At 50.0% G+C, this 17,670-nt stretch overlaps 1 protein-coding gene across 1 annotated transcript in view; it reads right to left on the reverse strand.

Moving 5' to 3' along the window:
• The window catches only part of GALNT16 (polypeptide N-acetylgalactosaminyltransferase 16), a gene marked incomplete at both ends in the record, with an annotated part of 59,615 nt that extends 51,335 nt beyond the window's left edge, over positions 1-8,280 (reverse strand). Inside the window, one exon of the mRNA XM_079536807.1 lies at positions 8,098-8,280. Coding sequence (XP_079392933.1) covers positions 8,098-8,280 — 183 coding nt within the window. The remainder of the gene's footprint in view (positions 1-8,097) is intronic.
• Between the last annotated feature and the right edge of the window lie 9,390 nt (positions 8,281-17,670).

Consider the following 17,670-nt stretch of genomic DNA (forward strand, 5'->3'; position numbering starts at 1 on the left):
CAGCCTGGAGAAAAGACTGCAGGGTGACCTCATTGCAGCCTTTCAGTATCTAAAGGGAATCTACAAACAGGAGGGGAATCAACTCTCTGAAAGGGTAGATAACAGCAGGACAAGGGGAAACGGTTTGAAGTTGAGGGAGGGAAGATTTAGGTTGGACGTCAGGGGGAAATTCTTTACAGAGAGAGTGGTGAGGTGCTGGAACAGGCTGCCCAGAGAGGTTGTGGATGCCCCGTCCCTGGAGGTGTTCAAGGCCAGGTAGAATGGGGCCCTAGGCAATCTGGTCTAGAATTAAATGGGGAGGTTGGTGGCCCTGCCTGTGGCAGGGGGGTTGGATTCATGATCCTTGAGGTCCCTTCCAACCCGGGCCATTCAGTAATGGCCCAAGCAAGATCTTTCAGAGGATATGATCAGTGATGTTTCCACAGGACCACATCAATATCTTGTGGAGCTTGAGTAATGATTAGCACCTCCTTTCCACCCTGGCTCAAAGGGAGCTGCAGAGCAGGACACAGCTGCAGGCAGATCTGGAAGCAGGTGTTTCTATGAGCCCCCTTCTAAGACTTGCAAATCACAAACCTCAAGCAACCATGTTAATTAACTACTTCCATTCACTATAAGGATACAAAAGACTTTTTAAAAATGAAAACATTGTCCTATAATTAAAAGTAGATAACAGTGTTCTCTGCCAAGCAACAGTCACTTTAAACTCATTTTTATGCTCTTTAAAGCCAGTAAAGCAATTTTACTTTGCTCACATCTTCAGGCAGCAGTCACATCTTCACCCTATCCTTTCCTCCACAAGCAGCAGTATAGGAGACGAGAACATAGATGTTTGAGGAGAGGGTTGTTAAGAATTTAAATATGGCATGATTTTCTCCTTTTATCACTGCAGATCTGGAAGCCTTGGAATGTGTAAGTTTTAAGCATCTCCTGATCAGCAAAGAGCAAGCCTTGCAGAGCTATCTCAGTGCAAAGTCAGCAATTCATTAAGTAATTAAGAACACAATAGTGACAGCACAGCAATATCACATGGAACTCGATCCCTGTCTGCAGACATTTCACATGAGCAGTAAGCAACAGACACTTCTGCTGATGTAATTAATCTATCCCCTACTATATTAACGAGAGAAAGACGTGAATGTTTATGATGAACTCTTCTAATTAAGAACCCCATGTGAATAGCATGCATCTCACCCCAGGGACTTTATCTTAGCCAAGAACCCAGCTTGAGGATAGAACTCAGCTGCGTGGCTAGGTGAACACAAATCACAGTGATGTGTCCTCCTATGAGGCCGAAGCCAATGAACCATCCCTGGACAGCTCTTTGCTGTTTGCCTCATTCAAGTCACTCATTAGGAGGGCCTTCACCTTGCAGTACACAAGCTGTCACACTTGCCATCAGAGACCTGAGCACTCTCAATGCTGCATTCCAAAAACACATCAGGAAGAGAAGCACCATCCCCACAGGTGAAAGCATTCTGGCACTGTACATCAGTTGGGTACGTTCATCTATTTTCCTTAACCCACCATCCCTTCTCACCACCCCTTCTCACAAATGACCCATTGCTATTCACACATTCTCTGAAGCCCCAGGGAAGCAATGTCAGTCAAGTGTCCACTGAGAAAGATGTCCACAGCACACGTCAGAGCCTGAGCAATCCATGTAAATCAAGACTTTAACCTTTCTGTAAAAGATGCTCAAGGGCTTTCCAGAAATGTGTTAAGTGAAGTGCACCAGACAGGTATCTCAATACAGAAAAATATTTACCAGAAATAATAACTGAAGCATCATAGTCTTACTGTCTCTGGACTGTTCCCCCGCTACAAATAAATTAACTAATAAAGGGTAGAACAGATGATGCTACAGATCTGCAGCTTTCAGCCTGTACATCCCTATTAGGCAGATCCTTGGGTTCATGCAATATCTAGCTCCCAACTAATGTGACATTATACACTAAGACATAAGTGTAGCAGCCAGCATCCCAGTTCCTAGTGCAGAAAGCAGCACTTGCTGTTTACTGACCTGCAGAAAGAAATCTGGCTGCCTAGCAGCTGAATCAGATGGCAAGAGCCTCTTTCCCAGGCAACAAAGAAAATATTCAAGAAAAATCATCCTCTACCCACTACTCTCTGTAATATTACCATTAGGTTATGACATACAGTCAGGTCTCTTGGTCATTTAACACAACATGAAGGGCTCCACTGACCACGTATCCCTTGCCTGACTGAGGACAGCCTGTTGGGTTAGCTGTGGAGGAGCAGGCAGCAGTCCTCTCCTCCCAAATCTCACATCTTTCAATGAGGGAATGTGGCTCCTATGGCAAAAGCAGCCAGCTCCAGCCCAATTATCTTGAACCCTGCTCTATGATCCCAGCATCTGTAGGTTTCACAGTATTCAATCTGGCTCTGCACACACACCAGAACATTGCAAAAGCATGTTAAACAGTCAAACCATGTGAAAAGATTCCAGAGACTAGACTGCTGCCATCCTCTCTTCTTTCCCCCAACTGAAGACTCTTGGTTGAAGTTTGCAGCACATAAACTGCAAGTGCTGAGAGCGCTGAATGTTGGTTTCTCCTAAACACTGCATACAAAGCTGCTTGCAGCTATAAGCAGCCCTCATGGGGTGGCACCTTGCTGCTGCCACAGTGAGCAGGTCATCCATCTCCCAGCATAGCTCAGGGCCTCAACTACCCAGCATTACTCACCAGCATCACAGGGGAAAGTGCCTGTTCACCCATTTCTGACATCCAGTCACCCAGCAGACTTTGTCCATGCTGCCCAGTCTACGTTAGTTACAAAGCCCTCCTGACAAAAGCTGGGGGGCAGGAGCAGATATACTGCTCCAGGGAAAGTAACAACAACCAGCTGAACCCACACCTGCAAAATTCTGTTCTCATAAAAATGAACACTGCAGTTTGCATTTGGCTGTGAATAACCTGTGGCAAAAAGCTATATGCCCAGTCACAAGGGGCTGCCCATTATACCTTCTGCCTTGTGTCACTAGACAGGAGTAAGCATGCAGGATTCACAGTGCTGTTATTGATCTGCTTAAAGAACTCGTTGGCACAGCAAAAAACAAGAACCACAAGTGCCAGGAGCACATTCCCACATGAATGCACTTTTTCTGCAGTGAGCCATGGGTCTGAGGCACTGGTTACAGATGTCACTTTTCATTAAGGTCAACAAAACATGAAAAGCCTCACTTTATGAGGGCAAAGCACAGAACTTAACTTTCTGAAGGTGGAACTGGGAGCGTGATAGGAGTCCTACAGCTGAGGCAGCCCCTGAGCCCTGTGCCAGCAGCCAGCATGCAGGGGAAACTCGGCCAGCACACAGTTTAATGATTAACATTGTCACACAGAGGAACTACTTCTAAGCTTTCCAGCCTGTCTCCCCACTTTAGCAGCTTATTCTCAAATGCTCCTTCCCTGAGATGAACAGCGGAGAGAAGTGTAACCTGAGTTGGTACATGGAATAATTGAGGGGGTAGAACATCCCTGACCCACCCCCTGTCATGGGCGGAATTTATTTCCACCAATCTGCCACAACCCTGGCAAGGCACAGATAACAGAATCACAGAACCATTAAGGGTGGAAAAGACCACTATGACTGTGTAGTCCAACCACCAACCCAACACCACCATATCACTTAACCATGTTGCCAAGTGCCCCATCTCCATGTTTCTTGAATGATGCCACCACCACTTCTCTGGGCAGCCTGTTCAATCACAACAGGCTTTAGGTGACCAGAAATGATAGGGGCAAGTCCTTAAAGACTGCAAAGACAAAATGTGAAGCCCAAACAAGGGCAACGTGTAGGCAGCTACAACAGCAGGACAACCTGAATGTTAATTGTCCCTGCGTGGCAGCCTGAATCCACTGCTGAGATCCTTAAGTCCATGTCAGCACACAAGACAGTATCCAAGCTCTCTTGACTTCACTAGTATTTGAACTGGAGTTAATTACCAGAGGCATGCAGATTTGAATAATGAATGTAAACTTTCTTTCTATTCTTTCAGCAAAGACTGAGGCTTCACCTCAACTCCACATCAGGTAAGCTTATCTCCAAGTCTCTCATCTCTGACCTGAGCGAGTCTTTCCCATCCCATGCTGAGCAGTCCCATCCTGACTTGCCCCACAGCAGGTGTGATCCCTCACTGCAAGGTGCTGAGCCTACGTGGCTCCTAAAGGTCACCAGTTGATATGCAGCAACCAAAATCCATCTCAGCGTAGCTGCATCAGATACTCCTGCTGAAAATGACATGGGAATTTACCTTGGGGAGAAAAATACTGATGACTAACAGCAAGTCCTGATCTAACAGAAGCATATTCCATTCAGATTCAAAACTGGAAAGCTAACAATTCCCTCTAATGATTCAACACAACCTTCTGGCAACATGCTTGCTGACAGTCCTTGCCATGGAGCAGTGACAACCACAATTAATGCTTCACACAGGGCTGGCAAGTTAAATATAGCAGCAGGAGGTGTGCTTCTGCTGGAGTTATAACCGTGGTAGTGGAAAGCGAGACAAAAAGATTAATGATGGAAGGCGGATCTCCAAACCTTACTTACTCTTAATGAATGTGTCACAAGACTCGGTTGAGCAAATTCCTGGACATTTAACAAATGCTGTGTGCTGCATTATTTCCTAGTTTCTCAGATTCACTGCTACATAAACACTGGAGTTCAAACAGTCACCCCGCACGTCTGCTCACTAGCACTGTTTCATTTACAATTCAGATGTTACAGCTTTAGATTCTGCTGAAGTGCAGCTGAAGGAACCAGGCACATCTGTGTATCGTGTTTTCTGAACACTCAACACAGAGCAGCACTGAGTGCCTCCGGTACACTCATGAGCTCAAATAACGCCGTACAAGAGTCTCAGGGCACTGGAGGCACAGAAGAGCAGCAAGGGGACCCTTTTGCCCTACAGCTGCTGGTCCTGCCAGACACCTTCTGGGAGCTCCTAATCCTCCACACATGATGCACAGACACAGGGCCAGGGAGCTGATACAGCCAAGCAGGTCCTAGAGCAACCCCTGCAGATCCCACTGGGATGGGGGCACAAGAGCTAAGGGAGAGCTTTCTAACCATTCTTCAGCGCTCATAGTAATGCTAACGCCTGTTAATCCATCCCCAGCCCTTTGTTAGGATGCACCTTAGGAGAGACTAGGCAGAAGCAGAAAGCAGACATTGGGCATTCTGATCCTCTTTAAACTCAATGCCACAGTTATAATCCTCCAACTAAAAAGAAAGAGGAGAAAAAATAAGACGGTCTGTGGCAGGTTGGGAGGACTAAATCCCTGTTATCTAGGACATCAAGATGGAAAGGTCTCAGCCACACACACATCCCACACCTCTGGTGATGCCCCTACAGAAGAGCATCTCTACCAATATCCCCACGGGAGAGTGACAGCTGGTGAGCCAGCTGCCCCGGGCTACCAGCAAGACGGCTCTGTGTAGAGGCACTGCCACACTGAAACCAAAGTGCTACAAACCCCGGGGTGCAGGGGGCAGCAGGGCAGGAGCAGTGCTCACCACAAAGCAGAGCTGCGCAGCCCAGCGGCTAAACAGCTGCAGAGAAAATGTCACACAGCCTGCATACCATTCACTCTGCCAGGTGCAGTCCTTTCCTTCTTCACACCAGGTATCCCTTCAACTCCAGCACACCTGTACTGAAAGTGAGGCTTTGAGCCTTCAAAAATTAAGAAATAATTTACTATTAGCACTTTCAATAATGCTAGAAGCTGAGTGATACAAGGTGATTGGCAGATGTTTCCTCTACTACCTGATGTGGCTCGATCCATGTCCTGCACTGCAAGGATCGTGCTGTTCATTGCCACTTGAACCACCTCCTCTTGGCCCACCCGGCATTGCAGCCTGGGATGTGTGCCTGTTCCAACATGAGCCAGCAGGTCTGTCCTTGCATCTCTTTCACACGCTGCCAAAAGCACGTGCTGGGGAAACCCTCTGAGGCAAGACATTCCTCTGAGCACCTCATCCTCTCCCAACGGACCTTCTGTGCTAACCACAGCCAATTCTGAGGAGCACCAATTTCCCTGCCCTTTCCCAGGTTACTCAGCCAGCACAGTCTGAAAGGCTGCAAGTGCTCAGCCAGCAGGCACAGCACAGCAGCTGGGCACCCCAAGGCACAGCACGGCCACACTTGGACCACCCAAACAGAATAGACAGGACAGGCACAGCTTTGCTCAGATCTGCTCCAACAGGTGCTGAGGCTCAGTACCCCTGTACTGATTACATTAACAGTATTGTTGCAAACCATTTATATTATTTCAATTTTTAATGCCCTACACAGGCCCAAAGGGACAAGTTAAATACAATTGTTTTCTGCTGTTTAGGCAAACGGCATTCCTGCATTTCAGAGATAAACATCATAAATAAAATATGAGGCTGCCAAGCTGCCACTGAACATTATTCCAGCAGTGACATCCCCGGGGAAGCAGTCATGCAGCGATCCCTTCCCAGGGTGCTCACCCACTGCCATAGCTGAGATCCCATGGAGAAGCACTGCAGGGCCTGAAGTGATATTTTATTTTTCGCATCAGGAGAAAATAATTAAGAGAACTAAGAGAGCCTAGAAAGTACTTCAGCTTTTTAAAACCATGCAATTCACTGTAATTTGCCCAGGATCTGAAATGCCATGGTACAGACACAAGAGTAGGCTTCTCATGGGCTCGCTCATCCAAGAGACGTGATTAATTTTTTCCCCCAGGAAGAGAAGCAGCCAATCGCAGAAAATTGCCGAAATAATTTTCCAGAGAGCCATAAGTCACATGAGTCAGCCCTGCCCGCAGTGAGCCCAGACTTGGGCTCCAGATCATCACTCGCGGGGAGAGGAGGAGACTGGGAGCCAGCCGAAGGCTGTGGAAGGCCAAGAGACCGAGCAGCACGCAAGGGATGCGCGCGCTCCTCTTACACAACGCTGCTGCCATCGTCGATTAGCTCAAGTCGCTTGGCTACCCCGGGGCCGAGGGCCTTGCACAGGACAGCCGTTGGAAGCAGCATGTTCCCCGAGCTGAATAGGGGCAGAGGGCAGCGCCGCAGCCCGACCGATGGGGGAGGGACGGGCACCGAGTGCCGCCTCGTACGGCATGCGGAACCTGTCCCGGTGCCTCGGGGCTGTGCTGGGGGTGCCAGCCCCCCGGGCCAGCGCTGCCACAGCGCAATAGAGAGAAGCTCAGACATCGCGGGACCGCGCGGCCACCCCTCAGCGCAAGCAGACAGATGCAGGTCAGGAGACGACATTGCCACCGCGCCGCGCTGCTGTCGGGCACGGCAGGAAAGGCCCCATAACACAGCCTGTCCGCGAGCGCCTCGCGGGCACCCGGCTACAAGTCGGGTCAGGGGGCAAAGGATGAGAATTTCTTTCCGTTAAGAGGTTCCAGAGCGAGCCCAGCCGGGATGCAGGATGGGTCGTGGAGCTTTGCTACCCCGCGCTGCAGCTCGCACGGTGCTGAGCCGCCAGCGCTGCCCGGGCAGTGCGGCATCCAACACGGCACCGCGTCCTGCCCCACGAGGCGGGAGGGCACGCGGCTCCGTGACACACCGCAGCCCTGAGAGAGCGAGTAGAGCAAGCAACAAAAAACAAAACCCAAACAACAGAAGGGTAGGCGGGTGAAGCGGAGAAATAAAAGTGCCGGAGCGAGCTCCAGAAGAGCGGGGCTAAGGGCAGCGCCCGGCATACAGAGGAGCTCAGCCCTTGGCCCGGCAGCGGGACAGCGCTCTGCTCGCGGCGGGCCTGCAGGGAGCTGGGGGCATCGGGAGCATCCGCGCGGCTGCTCCAGGCTGCGACGCGCGACAGTAACACCCTCGGTGTGCGAGGAGCATCGGCTCGGGGAGACTTAGGAGTTTCCGCATCGGCCGGGAACGGCTCCGCCGGGCCGCTTCTGCCCCGGGGGAAAGCGAACACGGAGCTCCCGGCCGCCCCAGCCGAGGGCTCAGCCCGAGCACCTCCGCGAGCACCGCTCCGCTCCCCGAAGCCGCCCGTCCCGCTCCCCGCTGCCATGGTTACGGCGAGGAAGCCGGAATCAACCTGAAGAGCCCCAACTCCGCCCGCCCCGCTCGGTCACTCACTCCGAGGGGCACGGCGCTTTCCTCCCGTCGCGCCTCCGGACGCCCCGCAGCCCGCTGCCCTCCGCGGCCGCTACCGCCGGCGGCCGCCGAGCGCGGCTTGCCGTCCTGCCATAAGTAGTAGAAAGTGCCCAGGATCCAGGCTGCCGTCAGGATGGCGATGGCATTGGCCCTGATCCTCCTCATGCCGAGCGCCCCGCGGGAGCCGGGCTGCACCGCCGCGCCGGGTAAAGGCGGCCGCGGGCGGAGGAAGGCGGCGGCGCGGAGCTCCCCCGTGCGCTGCGATGGAGCCGCCCCGGCCCGCCGGGTCCTAACGCCGCGCCCCGCCCTCCCGTGCCCGCCCCGCCCCGCGCGGGTCCTGCCGCGCCGAGTAGTGCGAGAGGCGCGCGGCTCCTCGGCGGTGCTGCCGGTGCTCTGCCAGGGGCGCTGCGGAAGTGCGGTCGCTCAGCCGCGCCTTGAGCGGGAGAAAGCCCCCGCCGACGTTTTACCTAAGCGGGCCCCCACCCCGAGCGTGGCCGCGCTGTAAGCGGCGACGCCGCCCGCGGATAGCGGAGGCGGCCGTACCCGCAGCAGCCCGGCGAGATCTCGGTGCCGCCTCTGACGCAGGCGTACGATGAACATCAACAGCGATAACATTGCGCCGCTGACTTTCGCAAAAGCATCGGCTAATTTCAATAAACGCCCCATTTTCCGGCACGGGTGACCTGAGAAACATTATTCTAATAAATGAAACAAATCAAGATTGTGCGAAACTCACGCAGTTGCGGCGCGGTGCCATCACCGCCACCGCCGCTGCCGGGCTCGGCTGTTACTCTCGTGCTGGAATTTTCAGCCTTAGTTTCTGACCGAGGCGGCTGTGGGATGACACATCCACGTTTGTTTGGAACGTGAACGTAAGGTCTGTCTGGACACCAGAAACGGCTTAAAGAAAGATACCCAGAGTTTAGCTAACAGTGTCTAAAGAAAACCCATCACAGGGGCTGGGGGCCTGAACGGGTCCCTCCGCGCTGAGGAGCGCAGTCGCACCCTCGCCGGGCAGAGGCTCCATCTTTCCGCCTTGCCCCAACCCGGCAGCAGAACTTTCTTACAAAAGCCTTTGCAGCAGATCCTAGCTATGCCATATGGGTGAAAACCGGCCCCAGCTCAGGGGTTTCTCACCAGGCTGCTCCTAGGGAGCTCCTTCTGCACGGGCAAAGCGTTGTAACAGGGAGAATAAGGCAAAACATCCGTCTCTGAGCTTGTTGCCATCGGTGGCTCCTTCCTCCCCCTCCGGACCCTCCCTGGGCTGGACACACCTTCCCTGGTGAAGCTTCTGCTCCCTCTGAGCAGGGACAGTGCTTCCAGGTGCTCAGTTGCGAGGAAGAAATGGGTCAAAGCGATTCACTTTCTGAAGGACTCTGAGCTCAGCCCTGACTTCAGCCCAGGAAACTCCTGGAAAATTGAAAAGAGAGGTGTGAGCCTCAGAATCCTTCCCCCATAGTGAATGAATGGCAGCTCTGGCGGTCTGAGCACAGCAGCTCATGTGCTCTTTACCGAGACCCACACGGTTCCTCCATGAACCTTCAGACACGTCAGCCTCACTGCAGAGCCAAGGTAGCAATGTCTGTGCCACCATCCAGCACTGCATGGCTTCAGAGGAGAAAAATGTGCTCTGCATTACTCAACTGAGCTGGCCAGATTCCTAAACTGCCCCAAACACTCTCCTCGTCTGAAAGAGCTTTCTCATGCTGGTCAGAGGGTGTGGGTTTCTGGCAACCCGTATTACTGTGCCTCTCATCATCTGTCACCCTGCACATCCTTGGCCTCAGCCATCACCACGAACACATAAGGTGTACATGAGGTCTGACAGCTCATCTTAACCGTGGCCTGCAGCCACTCATCTCCACAGGCACTATGAACAGCTCAGACAAACTGCGCCCCCAGGAGTGGCTCCATCCTTTATTTATTCTGCTGCCTGGACACAAGTGGCACAGGGGATGGATGATTCCTGCCTTTAACAGAAGATGTGGTGCCTAGGATGGCACACATGCCAATGAAGGACAGAAATGCCTCCTGGCCTTTGGTTACTGGCCGATATCCAAGCAGCATGGTGGCAGAGGGCAGTGACCCAGGACAAAGTGAAGGCAAAGAGCACACAGCTGGGAACTGGGATTTGAACTGCTTTGTATTGAATTCTACTGGTAAACATTCTTTTAAGTGCTATTTAAGGACACCATGACCTTAGTTATCTTCGTGAACCTTTTTGTTAATGAAAATGAGAACAACAGAATTCTCAATAAGATGTAATTAACTGTTCTACAACACATTTGTGCTTATCAAGAGAAACATCTGCTGAAGGCTAACCTTGGCCAGGGCATCTCTTCTGGCAGTCTGAAGGAGCCCGGCAAGTCTTCATAGAAGGTGACCTGGGACTCAGGACGCCCCCTGGGGAGGAGGTGCTGTTAACCCTCTCTAAGCCAGGTAACTCACTGCAGGAGCTGCACAGCTGCAGGGCTGGGCACAGCCTTAGAGAACACAGTGGTGTTACCTTCACTGCCATTCCTCAAGGCTGCTTCAGCAGAGTCAGGGCAGAATGAGGCACAGAAAATGCCACAGAGTCATACGCACATAGTGAGATCTCAACCGTGAAAAAGAATAAATATTTAAGTAGAAATAGTTACATATTAATCCAGATGATTAAACTAGAAGACCCACTAACAATCGGCCTGACCAGCTTTACAAGTGACCTAAGTTTTCATTCTCCCTTCTACTGTTCTCATCATCTTTTCTCATCCCTGTCCACATGCTTCTCTTACTTGCTGTATCTGATTTTTTTCTAGGACAGAGATTTATTTCCCACCTTTATGGTAAAGCATGTAACTCTTTTATTGTGCTCAGAATCAATTAGCAATGAAATCCTTTTATTACAATCTGATGACTATTTGCTCTCCTTTATTGGCAGCACATCACAGCTCTGACTGTGACCCGAACAGCAATTTAATCCTCATAGAAATTCTAAGCTTTTAAGGCTCAATATAACTATCAGGTTGGTGCTTATAACAGCCCTTTTAGCAGCTTGCAGTGCTCATCTGGCAAAGTGATGAAGTTCCTGTCTCTCGCTACAGAGGAATTCCAGACAAAAACACTGCAGTCTGGGAAGTAACCCATGAAAAACGTCCTACCCAGTTTCTCACGCATCCCTTAAGAGAGGGAGCAAACTGGGTTCAAGTCGAGTGCACTGAAATATGCTTAGTTTTCCTTAGAGCCAAGCAACATACTTATTTTTGAAGCTCCATCACTCGAAATAACCTGAACAATTAACAGAAAACTTTTCAAAACATTTCAGTCCTGGCACTGAGCATGAGAAAGCCCAGGCTGAGGAGGAGCCAGGAATGAGAGCCATTAACCTGGCAGCCTAAGAGGCACCGCTGTGCACCAGACTGCCTCCATGTCCAGCCAGGGTCCAGACCATGTCCAGTGGGGAACCGGAGAAGCCAAGAGAAATGGTGGAATCCAATGGACATCAGGAGCAATTGTCCATCATGTTAGGCTGGAAAAAAGCAGAGAAATCCTAGGTGGTTGTGCTTTCCAGCTCCCTGAGCTGACAGGCAGAAGGATTTGTAGATGGCATCAGCACTGTGGCCGCTCACAGGGCAACGCACAATTGTCAGTTGACATTGTTTCTGACTGGAGACTAAAAACCACAACCTGAATCTGGCGGTGTTCCTTTTCATTGCATTAAATAGTGATATGAGTTGTCCTGATCTTGCACACACACACCAGTATCTCCTTCTGGAGCTTCCACAGAAACCAACTCAGTCTCATCATCTCTACTTGTTATCTCCACATTGCCGGCCCTTTCTGAGTCCTGGGGCAGGCAGATGGGGCTCCTTGAGTTTCAGATCAGGTCCCACAGAGAGCAAAGTGAGATCTGAGGTGCAAACCTAGGGGCAGAGACTTCCTCTGAAGCTCTCCGAGTGCTGGTGTCTGAGGAGACAGAGCCATAGAGAGCGCACTTGACATTAGGGAGTATCTATTAAAAAACATCCCAAAGGGCTGCTGGAAGTAGCAGCATTTCTACCTGCTACTCCCTATGGGATCTGTTAATGGACCCGCAGTCTATAACCTTCCGCATCTGTTGGCAGTAGAAAGAAACTCTGCATTTAAGAAAAATGACCCCTTGTTTCTCTCGTAATTACCTCCTGAACCTGAATGTGAGGGTTGGCAACAGGGAGCTGCCACTGTGGGAACACAGCAGCCAGAAAGTGAGAAATGGGGGAACTGCTTAAGCCACCACATACAGAAGTGATACTATTTCATCTGAGAGCCTGCATGTCTGCAGAGACGCTCAGCACATCGGCACAGCTTTTTCAGATGCAGAGATGCATCATCACTCGTGCAAATGCATTTCACACACTCAGACCTGTTTTTCAGACTAATTGGAACTTCCAGCAGTCACTGACTGCATCTTCTACTGCTGGCTGAGGACAAGGAGACCTCTCCCACAGGAGCTCAGAACCAGCACGAGCCTGACCATTTCTGTTTGAAGGTCAGAGCAAGATTAAAGGAATGTGCCATCTCCAGCAAATATGTATAATGGCTTGTGTGTGCAATTCCTCTAGAAATGTGCCTGCTGCAATGCATTTTTCTCCACAGAAAGAAGATGAAAGATGTTGTATGTGACAGTCATAATCGCGCTGCTTAATGGAACACTAAAGAACACTAATATGTTATTTCATCGCAGTGAAGCCCACACAGACAGAAGCAGCCATATCAGTAGCCCCTGGTCCTGGGTTTCACAGCTCCGTGCAGAGCTTTGTGCAGTCTCAGCCTCTCAGGAAGCACACTGCCATCCATCAGTGTGACACCAACCTTTAACGCTCCATAGCTTTGCTCTTACTGCTTCAAATCTCAGACTCCACCATCACAGCACCTCAGCCACACACCGAGCTCTCGTGCACCATGTCCTTGCCTGGCAGCCCCGATCTCGTTCCTCCATGGATGGGAGGAGCTCAGCCCTACCCAGCACAACTGCCTGAAAGGAGGTTGTAGCGAGTCAGGGGTCAATCTCTTCTCCCAGGTAACTGGACGAGAGCTAACAATGTTAAGTTGAGCCGAGGGAAGTTCAGGATGGCTATTAGGAAGAATTTCTTCCCAGAAAGGGTGGTAATACACTGTCACAGGCTGCCCTGGGAGGTGGGGGAATCACCGCCCCTGGAGGTGTTCAAGAAATGTGTAGATGTGGCACTGAGGGACGTGGTTAGTGGCAAGGTGGGGTTGGCTGACTAGAAAATTGTACAGGTCTTTTCCAACCTTAATGATTCTGTGAAAAGTAGCAGGAACACAAAGGAAACACAGCAGAAAGAAGGCAACGCTCCTGGAGCACACTGAGGAGTGCGATCAGAGAAGGGGAATGGACACGATGTTGTCTTTGGGAAGCAGCTGTGGCTGAAAACAGGTGTCTTGTAGGGGTGTTTGGGCTCTGCTGAGCTGGAAGAATGGATTTACTTTGATGGGTTTCCAGCCCTCAGAGACTGATACATCTCCACAAAGATGACCTAGGTCAGTGTATTTCATCTGGTTTATCTTTTATTTTATGCTCTCTCAGCATCACATCCACATCCATCTCCAAAGCCTGCTGTGCAGTTCCCCCTGCACTGAGGCTTGTTCTGTCTGGAAACAGGCAGCTGCTCAGACTATGGTGGTGGCGGTTCCACTTTCCCAGCTCCGATCCCCTTGATGCTACCTTCACTCCATCCCTGAAAGAGGACTTTGAAGCTTAACTTTAAAATTCAATTCCCATATGCAGATTTTCCAGCTGTCCCTCCTCTTTGCATCACCCCCGAGGACATCCCTTCCTCTTCCAGTGTTTGGAGAGAGACCAAGCTTTGGCTTTGGTTTGTTGCACAAGAGAGAGATCTGATTTCACTGAATTCTGCTCTGAAGAGGGGTGAGAAGAGATAGCCACGTTTCATCTCTCCCAGCTGGGGCAGAACGCACTGCAGCTAACAATTTTCAGGGAATGACCTGAGACTAAGCATGACCTTCTGATGCTAGCAAGGGAAAACCTGCTTCTCCTTCTTAGAGGAGACATGACATCAATGACAACATTTGCCGAGAGGAGACATGGAAAAATCTGAAGAAAAAAATTAAAAAAATGGATATTTCCAGTGAGTGGGAAAGGGAGATCTGTTCCGCTTCTCAGAAACTCCCAGCTGGTTTCTAAGGATCTGAGCTTCCAGAAGAGAGCCTTGTGACACTCTGCAGGGCTAGCATTCCCCCACGGGAGCTATATGAAGGAGAAACAAAGCATTTCTTATATTGATAGCACATGCTTAGGGTCTCAGTGACAGGCAAGCCAGAGGGAACAGGAGCAAAAGGCTGAACCATGAGGACAGTGGTGACCGCAAAGCAGAGGAGCTCAGCCCCAAGGACTGCCCTCCTGCTCCTTGGTTCCTTGGCAGATGGCTCACCCTGGTGTGGTGGTACTCCAGCACCCGGTTCCTCTGCAGGTTCCTGTGTTTGAGGCTGCTAGGTACAGAAAGGCTCCAGGCTGCTGGCAGTGCATAATTGCATCCAGCCAAGAATCTGTGGCAGGGATTTAGATTTAATGCCTTTTATTTCCCGTTTTCAGAAAATAAATGTATTTACTTACTGCATGTTTTCACTGCTGACAGAAAGAGGAGCTTGTTGATACACAAGCAACGCTGCTTTAATATACTGACAGCATTAAAGCAGTACAACTCCCCCAGGATGGACACAGCTGCTGGATCTGAGGTGTTTATAGCACTGCAGTGCCAGGGGAATGAGGTATAACCACATAACAACCTCTGTACCACCCCCACACCCCAACAGTGTCAAATCACATTCCAGTTAGATAAGCAAACAAAAAGTCTATCAAAAAATCCACCCCCAATCAAAACAATAATTAGCATGCAAACAAAATCTAAGCACGGTTTCAGGAGAGGTGATAAGGACCTCGGGATATTTCTGTGTCCCCTTTACATCATTTCGGCAGGGCAGCAAGGCCAGCACACACACGGAGAGGTAGCTCCTATCCCTCTACTACACACTGTAACTGGGAATTGAGATCACAGCTCTCGGACACCATTTCCCAATGCCTTTGTATGTCATGATCACCACAGTTCACCAGCAAACATAGGAAGAAGGACAGAGAAGCATGCTGGAGCAGAAAAGCAGAATTCTGCATTAAATATCAATATGGATTACTCCCGTAACTCTGAAGATGCATTCACATCCTTTTGCCAAAACTCAGATCTGCCAGGAGTTTGGCTACATTTCTCAATGGTAGGAGACTTGCTAAAAACCACACCACTCCCCAGTTCTTCTCAAACAAATAATAGCACTCAATTTTCTGCCATCCCTGAAAACACAAAGTGTGAAACACAAACTGTCTAGAGAGAACTGAGCTCTCACCACTGACTGTAGTAGTCAGAGAAATTACCCTGAAACAACATCCAGGTTTCCATCCATCTCAGCACTCCTACAGCCCTATCCTCGCCCTCATGGGTGGTTTGGGGCATCATTCCTGTGTGCCTTGCACACAGCATCACACTGCTTTGGAAATCCCCTTCTGTTGTGTTCGCCAGACTCCTTGCTTCCTCTTTCTTCAAGGTAAAAGCACAGTGTTGGAGGGACAAAAGTGGAAATGTCATCCTGGCTTTACTGGCATCTATTTCCCATCCTTATTCTGGCACAATTCCTTACTCCGCAGTTATGTTTCATTTTCCAGTTTAAAAAGATACACGTACATCCATGTACCAACAAGAGGGATGTCTAGGAGAATAAGGCTGTTGAGGTTACTTAGCCCATATTCTCCCCCTAATTAAAATTCTGAGGTTTAAAAAATGAGCATTTATTTAGCATCAGAAAATTCATCATGGCTGAACGTTCCAGTTTCTTCTCAAGGGAGTGGGATTTTTGGAAAGGGACTAAGCTGCATTTTTCAAAGAACTCATTTATATCAGAGATCTTTTCTTTTTTCTTTTCTTTTTTTTCTTTGGCAGTATCTGTCTGAAGGAGCAAAGCTTAGTGTTAAAACACAGGGCAAGGAGTGAAGGGGAAGAGTGCATGCCAAGGTCACATCTGCAGCAGCGACGGCAGCTGCACAACAGCAATATTAAACCTCTCTCTGGTGTAGGATACACACACAGACATTTCTTAAGAGCAAAAAATCCACATCAATTAGAGCAGTTCCCAAAGCAGGGCTGCGTGGCAGCAGGTGACTGAAAGGCACACAGTGAGGGTGGGAGCAAGGTGCCCAGCTGTAGGACAGATTCTCAGCTTTATCACCACCAAGTTTGGCAGTGCAGATGGTTCGCAACTGGGGAGCCGCTCAGCTCACTGCCTGGGAAGAAGCAGTGCGACCCGTGCCAAGAAGCAACGAGCACCAGAAGGACTGAAGGTGACTATTTCAAGCGAGTAGAATGAAGATTATCTACTCTTGCTGGTGTTTTTAAAGCACAGTAGGAGGCATCAGCTCTCCCACCTTTCTCCTAGTACTCACTGCACCTCCTGGCTTCTCTGTCCAAAGCTGCTACAGCACTCATACACTGCTGGGGGCAAGGGCACCTTACAGGAACTCCCTGCAAGCTGGAAACCTCGAAAGAAGCAGAGAAGAACTGGAACGCAAGGAGATAATGGAGCTAGAGCCCATTCACGATGCAGAGAGCAAAACTGCTCGGGTGTCTGCGAGGGTCTAATGCTCAGCACCATCTAGTGGTCGTCACCTTTGGCAGTCACACACAGAGCCATGGGTCTGTTTGATTTATGGCGCTTTTCCCCTCCATAACCAATTTGTCAAGAGTCGTGCAGCCTAGCCTGACATTTTCCAGGGCTCTGTAAGGATTGCTCAAGTTCTAATCTCATTGCTTGGGCTGACTTTCTTCCTCGCGAGGAGGAGATGTTTTTCCTAAGGGAAAATATGTGTAAAATAGAGGCACTCTTTTAAGATATCAGCAGAGTGATTTGAGATATGCAGCTGAACGACATCCAGTATTGCTGCCATTTATCACAGGGGAGCCAGAGGGGGAAAAAGAGAATGTAACGCTGTAAAACATATGGAAAACATTATCTAAATAGCACAAATACAACATAAAGCCACACACGCAAACAGAGCACGGATTTGAGCTCCCCATAGCCCTTGCTAGACAAGTTAGGATAATGAGTTTTTATTCACAATGCATTTAAAGGAGGTCCCACTCTCATTTTCTCAGCCTGCCATCAGCAGAGTCCCTCTGCTTTTGTTTACAGCTGAATGTCCTGGATGGAACTGGAGAACAGAGGAAAAGGGGAGAGCAACTGACAGATGTCCACCGATGCAAAGTACCATTAGGCATTTCCCAAAGGGTGATCTATCAGAAAGGACATGCTGCTAAGCAGTACGAAACCAATACATGGCAGAACCCCACAGAGCACACCACAACACAGAACAGCTCCTTAGAGAAACGCTTTCTGGGGAGAAAAGGACCTGGACACGCAGCTCTTCCCTTAAGCCTACAGGTTCACCTCGGCCTCTCTCTCATACTTGCCCCACTGGTGCTGAGATGCATAAACATCTTCTCTCTTTTGCTCCCT

This window comes from Tetrao urogallus, assembly GCF_951394365.1.
Source record: "Tetrao urogallus genome assembly, chromosome: 6".
NCBI classification, from domain to species: Eukaryota; Metazoa; Chordata; class Aves; order Galliformes; family Phasianidae; genus Tetrao; species Tetrao urogallus.